Source organism: Brienomyrus brachyistius, chromosome 6 (genome assembly GCF_023856365.1).
Source record: "Brienomyrus brachyistius isolate T26 chromosome 6, BBRACH_0.4, whole genome shotgun sequence".
Taxonomy (NCBI): Eukaryota; Metazoa; Chordata; class Actinopteri; order Osteoglossiformes; family Mormyridae; genus Brienomyrus; species Brienomyrus brachyistius.
In genome coordinates, this window is record NC_064538.1 from 5,253,284 (window position 1) to 5,267,211 (window position 13,928).

The 13,928-nt window shown below is 44.0% G+C and overlaps 1 protein-coding gene across 1 annotated transcript in view; it reads left to right on the plus strand.

Moving 5' to 3' along the window:
• Positions 1-7,057, plus strand: part of prex1 (phosphatidylinositol-3,4,5-trisphosphate-dependent Rac exchange factor 1) — a 74,546-nt gene extending 67,489 nt beyond the window's left edge. The window contains exons 32-40 of the mRNA XM_049016617.1: positions 220-437; positions 1,769-1,871; positions 2,280-2,423; positions 3,194-3,308; positions 3,406-3,472; positions 4,377-4,564; positions 5,568-5,670; positions 5,874-5,941; positions 6,923-7,057. Coding sequence (XP_048872574.1) covers positions 220-437; positions 1,769-1,871; positions 2,280-2,423; positions 3,194-3,308; positions 3,406-3,472; positions 4,377-4,564; positions 5,568-5,670; positions 5,874-5,941; positions 6,923-6,965 — 1,049 coding nt within the window. The 3' untranslated portion in view covers positions 6,966-7,057. The remainder of the gene's footprint in view (positions 1-219; positions 438-1,768; positions 1,872-2,279; positions 2,424-3,193; positions 3,309-3,405; positions 3,473-4,376; positions 4,565-5,567; positions 5,671-5,873; positions 5,942-6,922) is intronic.
• The last annotated feature ends 6,871 nt before the right edge of the window (positions 7,058-13,928 follow it).

Here is a 13,928-nt window from a genome sequence, read left to right on the forward strand (position 1 = left end):
CCACAACAAAAATAAACAGTGAATCTGAACAGTTGTAAGAAGCTTTATGGTAATTAATGAGTACTTCTGTGCTGTTACAAATAATACAATTAGTCAATGATGCTGAGTGGCTTCCGACTTTGCAAACGAGGCGTCGTCATTGTGGAGGATTTACTCTGGCGGTACTAATTAGCCGCGCTTGGCCACATGCCGACGGGCTGCACGCACTTTCCTCTGCAGACACGGACCTGCAGCTCCGGCGAGACGTGATCTTCTGCCAGAGCGTGGTGGGGGCGCTCTGCACCCTCACTGAGCAGCTCCTGGCCGCCCTCAACTTCCGCTACAACAACAATGGCGAGTATGAGGAGGAGAGCAAGGAGGTCAGCAGGAAGTGGCTGGAGCAGGTCTCCACCATTGGCGTGCTCCTCAACTTCCAGTCCACGCTGTCGCCTTACGTGGTGAGAGTCGTGTCCTCGGACTCTGAGTTTGGTGCCCGGCTGGCGATGGTGCCCTAGAACTACCCAGCGAGGGGGTCTTTATAAGACTAGTCCTTCCATAGTGCTGCCAGTGCAGTGGAAACCGTCTCATTGTCTCTGCAGGATGTTGGTACAATGGGCTGTTCTGGGCCCTATTTAAAGGGCTTCAACTGTTCGCATTTTTTTGTCTCAGCCCCCTGAAAAATATATATATTTTTTAATCCACGAAGCAGTGGCTACCTGTATATTTTTTGATTGAAAATGACAACCTGTGAGGGTCAAATCCTTGAGTCACCTTCAGTTGGCACTTGGCACTGTACTGACAGAGTGCCTAGGTGAGCTTAGTAAATTCACCGCGGGACAGTGAGTGGCTCATCAGGCTAAGTCTCTGTGCTTGTAATCGGAAGGTCGCCGGTTCGAGCCCCACCCGGTCTGAACAGTCACAGGCCCCTTCAGCCAGGCCCTTAAGCCCCCCCCCAGCACTACAGGTGGCTGCCCTTTGCTGCCAAGCTTGTTCTCACCTACACGTGTGTCGTGGAGATGGGGTAGGCGAAAGGAAAATGTCCCCCACAGGGATCATAATCGTTATTAGCAGAGAGCTCTACAGCGAGTCGTCAGGCCACCGGGCATTTAGCCACTGACGGCATTTAGAAACACTGCTGCCCGAGGAAGGTCTTCCGCATCAGTAAAGATCAGCCGACTACTTGTCCTCCTGTTTATGATAGGCGGTTCCTGGGATAAGAATGTCCTGTTCTGGAATGGTTTCTTCCCAAAGCACCATCTCGCATAATGAACTCTGTCCCAAAGAGAGACACATCTCACATAAGTAATGTAAAGGGCTATTATAGTTCACAGACATTGTGCAATATGTGCAACAACCTAAATATATGCAATAACCTAAATATATTGCCACTTCTCTCATGCACTGTTTAATAGTCCCTTTATAATATGTTACTTTAACAGTTAGACTCCCTCAGTGTATTTGCATCTATATATAGTTTATTTTGTTTGTGCTTTATTTACCTCTTGTATATGTTTTGCTTTATATTTTAAATTCCATCAGCTTTCAGAATCAGTGGCATCATCCCATACTGTGTAGTGCAGTGACACTGAGATTTGGCTCGTAAATCTTGCTACTCTGAGTACCCAAAGCAAGTCTGGTTTAATAACTATGTGTAACTCTGGAGTTATTGGATTTGTTTGGCCTAGTGTCACATTTAAGAGGGTCAGGGGGCACCAGCACCGTGAATGTTAAATGTGAATGGACTATTTCTGACAAGCGGGGTAGGGTTACTCATTTCTTCTGCCAACAGAAGGAGGAGCGGATCATGCTAGAAGACACCAAGGCAGCTTTGACAGAGCTGGATAAAGTCACCGTCTACTTCCGGCAGCTTGAGGACGAATGTCTGGTTGCGAGTAAGCAGTGTGCATTTCACCGCGTTCTCCCTGTCATGTCGCGTTACCCTGGAGTTCTGATGTGTCACAAGCCTGTGTTTGGTAGGACTTCCCTTTTGCTAATCGCCCTGGGATTTCCTAATAGGGCCTGGCTCCTTTTTTATCGTTTCCCGCACATTGAGGTATCATGGGAATTTCAGAGCTGTGACGTTTGCGAAAAACAAATCGAAATTTAAAGAGAACCAAAGGTTTTGTCGGAGTGAGGGCCATTTTTGTTAGGAAATCACATCTGGTTTCGCAGATCATTTATTGCTCTGCATTTAAGGCATTAACCTATGTTTGTAGTGGATGGCATACTGTATGCTTTTATCAAAGATACCCTGTATTTGGAATGTATATAAGTAACTGGTGTCCCGTGTTTATCCTCAGACACGTCGGTGTACTACCACGTGGAGGGCAGCAGACAGGCCCTCAGGGTCACCCTGTACCTCGACAGCTGCCACTTCAGCGAGCTGCCCACCCGCCTGCAGAACGGCGGCAGCCTCAAGCTGCACACGGTGCTTTTCACAGAATGTAAGTCTGCGCCCACCAGGGGTGGCGCCGCGTGAGTCAGCCATGTCATAAGTCATCAGGAACAGGCCCATCGTATTTGAGGACAGTCAGAGTGGATTTTACACTGGCTCTGTTGTGTCCAAAACAAATGACAAGACGTGTAAACTGATATGAAGCCATCGACTTTCATTGAACCGTGTTGGATGATGACAGAAGGGAATGTTGATTGCCGGCTCCATCTAGTGGTCATGTGTTTACATTACAAATTTGTCTCATCTTACCTTTTTTTCCACACATCGAGCCGCTCAGCCATTAGATAATCTTTATCACTAAATAAATGGAGAGGGGTGGTGTGTAGCACAGTAGGTTACTGGTCTGTCCCCGTGGAAGGTCTTGGGTTTAAATCTCTTGGTGTAGTAATCGTTTCACCATCGGGCCCTTAATCAAGACCCTTAACTGCAGCTGCTTCCGGGGACCTCAGATCCTCATTTTTATGTCACTTTGAACCAAAGCATCTGCTGAATAAGTAAATGTAAATGTTTATATTAATCACGCACTCTGTGCATGCCTCCAATTTTTATATATTTTTATAGCTAACTCGTTGTAGGCGCTAACTCGTTGTAGGCGCTAACTCGTTGTAGGCGCTAACTCGTTGTAGGCGCTAACTCGTTGTAGGCGCTAACTCGTTGTAGGCGCTAACTCGTCGTAGCTATTTTAGGTATTATAAAGTGTCGTCTCCATGTGGGTGATGGCCTGTGGTCCTCATTGTTTCGATGTGTCTGTGACATCAGCATTAGAGAGGCCGGAGGGTCTGGCGATACAGGACTGCGTCTCTGTGCAGGAGTTTCAGCTGCAAATCAATGCCATCTCTCTGGAGAAGGTCAAACTGTACTATCGCAGGCTCAGGTAGGCCTCTCGCTCTGTTTTCGAATGACACGCACAACCCACGTTACTTACATCAAAGCCATGGAATGCGTCACCGCAATCATGGTGTCTTCTCTAGAGCTTTCTACCTGGAAAAGTCCAACCTGCCCACAGACGCCAACGGCACAGCAGTGAAAATAGATCAGGTGAGTCTTTATGCTTGCAGTTCCTAATGTGACCAGACTGAAGGAGGGCGCTTTGAAGATTGGCGCGGTAGCCACCGTGAATAGAAAACTTTATTAGCTTGCATGTTTTGACTCGAAATTAAATTCCCTTTTAAAAAAAAAAATAAAAAAGTGATAAAAAAATTTATTAAAAAAAAAAAAATCTCTAATGATGTATTGTCAGTTTTATCCACTCTAAACTGCAGGTGTGTCACAACCACTGAAAGGCAAATTGATTGTTAACGTTATGAAGTGGGTGGGGAAAAGCATAACGGTATCAAATTAACTATAAAAATTCATTTGAGCGTGGCAATCAAAACACTTAAACACGCTTGCACTTTAAAACCTAAAAATACCATTTCCAGTCGCATGTAGCTGGCTGTTAAAACTGAGTGTCCTTCGGTCATTTTCACGGCGTTATCTAGCTAATTCTGACGGCAGACAAATGCCTGCACTCTAGGCAGCGCCAATGTGAAGTGACGAGAGGTCAGTCACAGATCACACGAGTGTCCACTTCATTTTAAACACGGTATTTTGTATGAGGGTCAGCTCATGCACTCGAATAAGGGAAGGCAGTCTCATCCAGAAAGGGCTGTTGTGTGTGCAGGTTTTGAACGGCTGGGTTAAAGGTTATCCCCAAAACCTGCATACACACTGGCTCTTTGCAGATAGGATTGCCCACGTCTGCACTATAGGATACCTTGAGCCAAAACACTGGAATGAAAAAAGTAATGCAACATGTCTAAGACATTGTTTAATCTTAAGTTATAATACCTGTGATGGGGTTGGGCTTTGAAGCTGATTTCCATCTCCTCTGGTACTGGAAGATGCTTGCTGGGCACTGGTGCTCCCTCCCCCTGCTTCTAACTGGTCTTTCCCCACCCAGCTCCTGCGGCCCCTCAATGCCCTGGACAACCTCTGTCGTCTGATGCAGACCTACGTCAACTTCAAGCCCAGTGCGTCGGGCAGCAGTGGCAGCCACCCTTCTGGGGTCAGCATACTGCCAGTGTCCTCGGAGTTCTGCAACCGGCTCGGAGCCTGTCACATCACCATGTGTGCCACGGGCATGCAGAGGTAATCACCACCCACTCGATGGCCCTCAGTCTGACGTACCGCTCGGTACGTTTCCCTGGCTGAGTGTTTGTGTTCCTGCCAAGAAAATCCATCCATCCATCTTCAAACCGCTTTCTGGAGGGTCACAGTGTGCAAAGCAAGTATCATTTATTTATTCAAATGGATATTAAGCAGCTTAAGTACCTTGGCAGACTGGTACAGTGAGTTAAAGTTTTTATTGTCGCATATATGGGGGGGGGGGGGGTAGCACAAACAATAGTGTGATACCAGATGAGTGCAAGACAAAATAAGTAGGAACAGAACAGTGTAATACAGTGGTTGTGGGATGGACAGGTGCAGTTTGTTTAGGGACCGGATGGTTTGCCTCTGAAATGGATAGTGTGGGTGGCGATGCACTGGTACTGCTTTCCAGTGGGAGAGAATGCAGAGAGGGCATGCACTGGTACTGCTTTCCAGTGGGAGAGAATGCAGAGAGGGCATGCACTGGTACTGCTTTCGAGTGGGAGAGAATGCGGAGAGGGCATGCACTGGTACTGCTTTCCAGTGGGAGAGAATGCGGAGAGGGCATGCACTGGTACTGCTTTCCAGTGGGAGAGAATGCGGAGAGGGCATGCACTGGAACTGCTTTCCAGTGGGAGAGAATGCGGAGAGGGCATGCACTGGAACTGCTTTCCAGTGGGAGAGAATGCGGAGAGGGCATGCACTGGAACTGCTTTCCAGTGGGAGAGAATGCGGAGAGGGCATGCACTGGTACTGCTTTCCAGTGGGAGAGAATGCGGAGAGGGCATGCACTGGAACAGACAGGTTCTTGTGTTTTTCTGGTCTAGACCTTTAACCAGTACGAGACAGTTGAACCTGTGTGTGTCTGTCTCTCGCGTATCATTGGGATGGATAGATCAGCTCTCTGTATTCGGCTGGTCTGTTTCCTGGGCTACGAGGCCGCTTGTGTTTTTTCTCCATGTCTGTCTTCCTTAGGGTCCAGCTGACCTCCTCTCTCACGCAGGTGTACCCTGAGCGTGTCCCTGGAGCAGGCCGTCCTCCTGGCCCGCAACCACGGCCTGCAGCCACGCTGCCTCATGCAAACCATTGACATCATGCGCAAACAGGTGCCTCCACTTCCCACGTTAATCTGTCATGTTAATCCGTTTGCCATGAATATCGGCCTTGTGAAATTTAGTTAAAGGGAGTCAATTAGAAGTAGTCATTTGTGAAGCACCCTGCCTGGGGGGCCTCTTAGGAAATCTCAGACTGCACTGGCAGAAGGGGAGCAGAAAGTGAGATCTAACGTGAGGGGGATGTCTTTTCACAGGGCACCCGAGTGGAAATATCAGCCAAAAATCTCAAAGTGATGGATCAGATGCCTTCAGCTGCACCAAGGTGAGTTTCAGATGGCTCTGTGGGCTGTATGTGAGATGGTGCCACACAATGCATTTATCTGCTAATCCTGCGATGAGTACTTCATTGGCATGAGATCATTATGGGTCAAGCGCCGTAAACAGTGGTATGACAGCAGTGCCCTGTGAACATCCAACTCTGGCCTCTCACGCTCAGAAATGCTGTGTTCTGGAAAAGGGATACTGTTCATTTTGGCCTCACTGGAGTCAAACTGGGAATGGAATTATTTGTTGCAAGTAGGAGGTTCTTCTATGAGAAAGACATCCGTAAATTATTTCTGGCAGTAATGATGATGACTTCATCTTGCTTTGTAGCTTAATGAAGGATGGTAGTACTTGGGTTTAGAGAATGCAGATCCATGCTGAATCGTATGCACTCTGACTAGGGCCTGTAGTTTAGTGTTTTTCAACCAAACAAGCAAAAAATAGAAATTCCCGTGCCAGACAATAAAGAGCACAGATTCCAGAACCAAACAATCAAGAACATCGAGAACCAAATTCTCGAACCAGACCATCAAGAACACTGTATTCTCAAACCAGACAATCAAGAGTACCGAATTCTCGAACCAGACCATCAAGAACACCGAATTCCCAAACCAGACAATCAAAAGAACCGAATTCTCGAACCAGACCATCAAGAACACCGTATTCCTGAACCAGACCATCAAGAACACTGAATTCTCGAACCAGACCATCAAGATCACCGTATTCCTGAACCAGACCATCAAGAACACTGAATTCTCGAACCAGACCATCAAGATCACCGAATTCCTGAACCAGACCATCAAGAGCACCATACCTGGTACAGGTGTGCTTAGAGGGAGGAAGCAAAACCATGTGTCCCATATGATTGGGCTGAGAAACACTGCTTTGGATTATATAAGGCACATTCCAGGTTGATGTTTTGACTGGACGAGTTCTTTTTGTAAATATTCTTTAATATAATTTTTTCCCCTCTCCGCAGGTTGTACAGATTGTGTTTGCCCCCCTCTGATGGGGATCTGTAAAAACCACCTTTGCTTCAATTACCCGCCTTTCCTCATGTCTGTCACTGGGGTGCAGCAGAAACTGGACCCTTTGGAGAGGGGCGACCGGGGGGGTGGGGTGGGGTGGGAGGGGGGCGAGGGACTGGCAGACTGTAGGCAGCCAATGGCAGCTCACCGCCGGGCTTCCCTGAGTGCCTAAGACCTTATGGGGACAAGGCAGAGGGGATCTAGGTCATCAGCAGGATTTCCAGACCACATCGGCGCTGTCAGGGATGAGTCCCCCCCCCCCCCCCCCCCCCCCACACTTCGAATCGTGCCGGCCGTGCCTTGTGATGTGAAAAGGGAAAGTGCAAGAGTTCAAATAATGGCTAAACTGCGCGTACCTCCCAATCCCCCGGCAATGGACTGTGGCTACAACTCTAACACTCCATGCGCAGTTAACGCACGCCAGGCACGGATGCTGGGGTCACCATCCCTGGGTCACGGCCGGAGGTATATGGAGAATGTGTGCAATCGGTGTATTCTGATTTGAGTACTACTGCACTATACAGAGTTAGTACCTTAGTACCTTAACATGCTATTTATTGTCTGTCAACATATTGATAAGGGGCATTAAATTTGTTAGTAATTTCAGGTATTAAGAAGACTGAAAAAACTAGAAGTATTCCATGCTAAATGTCACAGTATTTAACAGACAAGGAAGTTTGCCTTTAAATCCTATGCTTGAATCTGTTTTCCTCTCTAATCTTTTCAGTTATCGCGTATTGCAAGATTTAGCAGTGCAACATTGCGGAAATTGTTACTGTTTAACATTATGAAAATATTCATGGCCGAATGCCCTTATCGGATTATAAATGTTGCTTTTCCCAGCCTGCACAGACATAAACTTTTTCAAGATTTTTTTTTAAAGCATTTCATCATTCTTACGTACGCACTGCTTCTCTAACCATCCTCGGAAGACTTACAGAAGGAGAGATTTCTAAACACATCCGTACAATTATGAGGGAAGAGGAATCACTCGATTTTAAAGATGTAACCCTTTTTACCTATGCTGTATTATTTCCGTGTACATATTTACAACCAGATTTTATTTTCAGAGGGACCACCATGTTTATATATAGTATATGATGTTTACTGAAGGGCAGTGTTTAAAAAATGTTTGTGAATCTGTATTAGTCTAATTTAAAGCATGTATTTCTTTTTAATAATACTGTACATTTGAGTAACTTGACAAGAAGGGCAGATATTGACACTTTGGGTGCATTTAACTGGAATCTGTGTTAGAATGAGTATTTCTAATTGACAAAAGGTCTAAGTTCCTGGCAGGGTGGCAGCGCCTATAAGGAGGTCAGTCTTATTCAACAACAAGCTCTTTTTGAGCTGGGCTAGATTGCATGTCCCTCTCTGTCTCTGAAGAGACGGTTCTTCAAACAGTCCTCAATCGAGTTCAGAATGAGGTGGACGCTGGTTATTTCGGCAAGCTGTAACCTTGGCGGAGTATTACTGCGTGATTTTCATCAAGTGGACAGTGATTAACACTCGGTCGGGACTTGAACGCGATTTAGTGCAGTGACCATTCAAGTGCTGGTGACAGTTTTTTTTTTTTTATTTTTAAAAACGCAAATATTTGCACTGTGACTTAATAATGTCTTTTTTTTGTCTGTTCTCTGAGGTGGCTCTCTGTAGAAATTTATACATTTATAAATTAACAAGTATTGTCCAGTTTTGAAGGTTTATTTTTTTACTATTAGATTTGATTTATTTACATCTAGTTAAATTGTTTTGTTGCCCTTAATAAATATTATTGTTGTATTTTTTTCTGTGATAAGTGTCCGTCTTACCTATTTCAATTAAAAAGTGTACTTATTTTTTATTTTTTTTCCTCCACTAGTAAATATTTTATTAAACCACACAGCAATTCTCGTTTCATTTTTCAATAAATCTGATTGGATTTGGCTTTTTTCCTTCCTCTCCTGGCGTGTTACTGGAGGCCTCTTTCCCTTTCACGTGTCCTCAGATGTGCCACGTCTCTCCCGTCATTGTGCAGCTTCTGGACGTTTCTCCCCCTTGTTGAACGAGAGCTGAGATTGAGCACAGATGGTGCTGCGTTCTTTGGTGCGGCAGACGCCCTGAAGGTCCTGTTTCGGTTAACGTGCGTCTTGTTTTGGATCAGGGCGTCTTGGTAAATGGCTCTTCGGGAGGTGAAAGGATGATACTTGTGTAAAGATAAAAAAATAATAAAAATAATAATAATAATAATAATAATAAATAATACTGATAAATACAATACAAAACAGATGCTCTCCACTAGAGAGTGGCATTTATATTTTGGCAGTATCCAAACCTTAAAGACTTATAAAGGATTTTCTTTTTTACTTTACGTGTTAGAATAAGAACTTAAGTCACACTAGAATGTTCTCTGGAAGCTGAACTATGATGGACTGGAATTGGTTTGTAATTCTTAACTTTGCTGTTTAGTAAATTGACTTTCTCTCTCGTGTCCTCTGATTGGTGTGTTGTCCGGAATTTGTCCTTTATGAAAGGCTAGAGTCAGGGTTCGCTGCGAAAGCCCGTGAATCTGTCCGTACCGGTGTAAAGCCTAATGCCGAACGGTGTAGCTCTTTTGAACGTTTCATTCGCTATTAACCAACTGGTAATCTACGAAATGTAAACCTAACTCAGACATTCAATTTATGCATACATCTTTAAACCATGTGTGCACTGTTAATCTTTATCTTAAGATTGTGATCTTTGAACAAAAATGTTATACAGTTAGCTGCCAGATGCCTTTGCCTAAAATAGATTTTTATTCAAGAAACTTGCCTGACAAACTTGTGTTCTCATATCTCTACTAAACACAATTTAATCCGCAAGGACAGACCGTATGCATTCACCACATCCATTAGCGCAATATGTAATATAAGCAGTTACTTGGCCAGTTTTAGAAACTTCATGCGGTAGCTGTTATTGAAAGGAACTTGTCTTATATACGAACCAAGAATCTGTTAACTTTGGGTTATCAATATGCCTGGATATGTATTGCATAATTATATGTAATAATTATGTATTTTTTTTCTAAATATTAATTGTTTATATTTTAGTTTATTTGTGGTCTAAAAACATTCTGCAGAAGAGTTTTAATTTCTCCCCTCAAATCATTATAGTTATTGTTGTGAATGTAACGTTTTTTTGCTAGTTAATAAAATATTTACGAAACGGTATGGTGATTTCTGATTTGGTCTGATTTATATGTTCCGTAACTCTCTCTGTCAAAGTACCTTCTGTGGTACCATAGAACCACTTGACTGTCTAAGAACTGTCCATGAATGTTTCCATGAATGAGGTTTTACTGTCCAGCTCCATTTCTGACTGTTCTCACCGGTGCCAGCCATTTATCAAATGATCTGGGTGGTCAGGTAATTTTCCTCACCAGAAGGAGACTCCCACCTTCTGTGACTAATATATGACTGATATATATATGCTTGACTACTCTATATGTGATTTACAGAGTCTTCTCTAAATGCAGAAAAAATGCATTTCAGGTACAACTGCATATTAGTTATTTGAGAAATTGAGCTGCTTTATGTAGAGCTTATTTCAATTTAGAATGTGTATAGGAATGTAAAATTAATCTTATTTTAAACTCCATTTAGTCACGACCCCAATTCTGGTTTTGGCATCAACTAAAGTCAACTTAGTAGAAGTAATGTCTTTTCAGTCAGCTCTTCATAAGGCTTAGTAATGATTTCTTCCCTAAGCTTTTTTTTTTAGTTTCTTTGGCTTCTTTTAATTCATTTTCAGGTTAATATGTTTGGGTCTGGCAGCAAGCAAACGCGATCTATATGTTTCCATCCCAAAGAATGAGCTGTCTGGTTATTTCTGTGATACAATACAACTCGCCGTGTTCAGATTCTGTCCATACGTGACACATCAAATTGCATTCTTGGATATTCCTCAGGCACTAAGCAATCGTGGGGGGGGGGGGGGGGGACTACATGTAAGAAAACCAACAATGTGTCAAAAGTGTCAGAAGTGTTAAAATCCTTTCGGGGCGGCGTGTTCCAGGAATTCACCGCAGATTCATGAGGTTAGAAGGTGCTGTTTTATATGCCACATGGTACTGTGGTATCTTAAATGTCCCCATGAACCGTCTGGTGTCATTCAATAAGATATAACAGTGTCAGGGGGGGGGGGACATGCAATTCAGGCATCTTGAAGGGAATGAATATGACCTGCAGTACTAGAGTTAGCCAGAGAGCTACAGGATTCTTATGAAGACGTATAGCTACCACATTCCTCTACTGACTGCAGTTTGTTTCTGCCTCACTGTACTGCACCTACAACGATATCATGCTGTAGAAAAGAAAAAATCCTCGTACTAGAGTCCAAGGCTGCCTCGGTGTTAGAAGTGGTCTGTTGGGAATGTTCCAAGTTCCCCTCCCTTGCAGAGGTGATGGGAACTGAAGGTGCCAGAGAGAATGAAACCGAAATTAATTGTGTGCGGTGGGTGTGAGCCTGTAAATATCTGGCACCAAAGCTGTGAAGTCATGGATATATATTTGCATAAATCACGCCCTGCAAAAATCACGGTGGGGAGCATGAGGAGGGACGTGTACCGATAAGTTACCACTTATTTCCTTAGCTGAGGGCTACAGCTATAGTTAGTTCCACACCCACCATCTTTTCCAAAATTATATGAAGTGTTTCATTGTGAGTGCCTCTCGATCAGGACCTTGCGAAGGCCAAGGATGCCCACATGTGCTGCTAAGGGGTCGGACGAATGTTTCACCATTGGATGATATTTCCTAGGGATACGAAAGGTGAGAGTTACCCTCTGAACCTGGCAGGCACTGACGACGCTCCCCCGAGGGCAAGTTGGCAAGTGGCCGCACTGACAGCGTAGGTGGTTTAAGGTTCTTGGCTTTGCTGGACCTGGGCAGAGATATTTGTTTGGCAACATTCATTTCTCTGGAAAAACAAGTGAGTTCAGGTGAGTCGGAAAGATCATCAGAATACCTGGAATAATTCAGCTGGTACAAAACTGTCCCTTATGGTGTCCTGGCAGTTTGATAGAAAATTTGCATTTGCATCATTCGTTATGTATGCCACTCAATTAGAAGGTATTTTGAGACATGACATGACACTTCATTTGCGTGCTTGTTTGCCAATGTACCACCCAGAATGTTCTGAAAACCAATGAAAGTCCCCACTGAAACTGAAGAGGCGTTTCTTTGGCTAAAGCACCTACTTTAAATACAATAGCTTTGATCTAAAGTTCAAAATGGATTGTTGGAATAATTTTCACGTCCTTTGAAAATGGCTTTCAGCAACCTGGCATTATTAAGACTAATTTGGACCAGCACGACACACATCACCTGCTCTGTCAGCAGTGCCAGACCGCGGAGATTGAAACGGCATTTCTGACCAAGTTTTCATGCAACCGGGTCACCCAGTCCTCATCATATTACCCGACATGGACACACAGATGGAAGGATCCAGAGTTTCCATGGTTACCCCTACCTACCTATTTTGAGTTTCATCCCTAGTATCAACTCCATCCATCCATCCATCCATCTATTTTCCAAACCACTTATCCTACTGGGTCGCGGTAGTATCAACTCCCCATTGATATATAATAAAGTGCCATTTTCTCATATAAGTGATGGTAGGCAATTTCGATCTTGTGTGCTATTTTGTAACATAAGACAGGCTATGTGTATAGGATTTTTTTGTATGTGTCTTGGAGGGAAATATTGGACGGATATCTTAGGAGTACCTGTAGAAGGTAGAGCTATAAGTAAAGTGCTGGAGTATGCAAATCAATTTGTTTAGTTGTTTGTTCCTGTAGCTCAATAAATAGAACTTTGTGCTAAGGTTGTGGGTTTGAATCCCGGGATCACATGTAAACGGTAACCCTCTGCTGTAAGTCACTTTGGATAAAAGTGTCAGATAAGGATCTATGCCAAAATTATGGATGGAGGGGGGGCTTACAACCCCCCCCCCCCAATAATTAAAACCAGCCAATACAACCCCCAGAACCCCCTTACATGGGTGGAGACATCAACCCTCCGATGCTCGACCTTGGGTAAGTGTATTTTTACTGAGTGCCCCAAGGTGCCTGACAACAGTGTGTGGAATCTATTACTACCTGTACATTGTTTTCAACAAGGGGCTAAAATCCAAATTGTTACTCACCAAATTTAGTAACTGTAGCTTGATGTATACAGGAAAAAATCTGAACTTGAGTATTGACAAGGGTCCATACTGGGAATGTGTTTCTCCTCAGAACTAATTATTCATAATCTGTCAAGATCAGTTTCTATTAATTCTTGTATATCTGACACAAACGCTACGTAAACATACACATATTCTACATTTTTTACATATACTAAACACCCCTCCCTTTTCCATAACCGTTTGCTAAGAATATGGTCAACACAGAGCCAGGAGTCTCAGGATCAGGCTCATGGCCATCCGACCCGGTACTATGTGTCCTGTTCCCATTTGGCCAGTTGGGAGCGCTGCTCATCCTGCTTCCTCCTACCTGTCCTGTAACCCTTTGGCCTTAGTGTCTTTCCCTATTCCCTGGGCTGCCATGCAGCTCAGAGTGTGTAGCTCAGAGACTCAACCCCCCGCTCGTGAGTTCAAGGCTGACTGGAGACCAGCCTCACCTCATTCAATGTTTAGTGGTCTTGTTTCTCTCGTGTTTATTTATTTATTTTTATCTTTGATTCTTACTTGAAGGTTTACCCTAGAACAGAAGGCTTGACAAAGCAAATTAACATAACCTTTATTGAATGGTTAGGTCGTTCTGTAACAAATGAATCTGTTGAGGTCAGAAATAGTGAGAGATTTTGTGGGGAAATAAGGAAAAGCAGCATAAAGTGAAATAGGAAACTATCAAATCTAAGCTCACTGCATAAGTGGGACACACTGAACAGAATCTGGGAAAATGGTGTCCCAGTGAATGAGATGGATATCCCA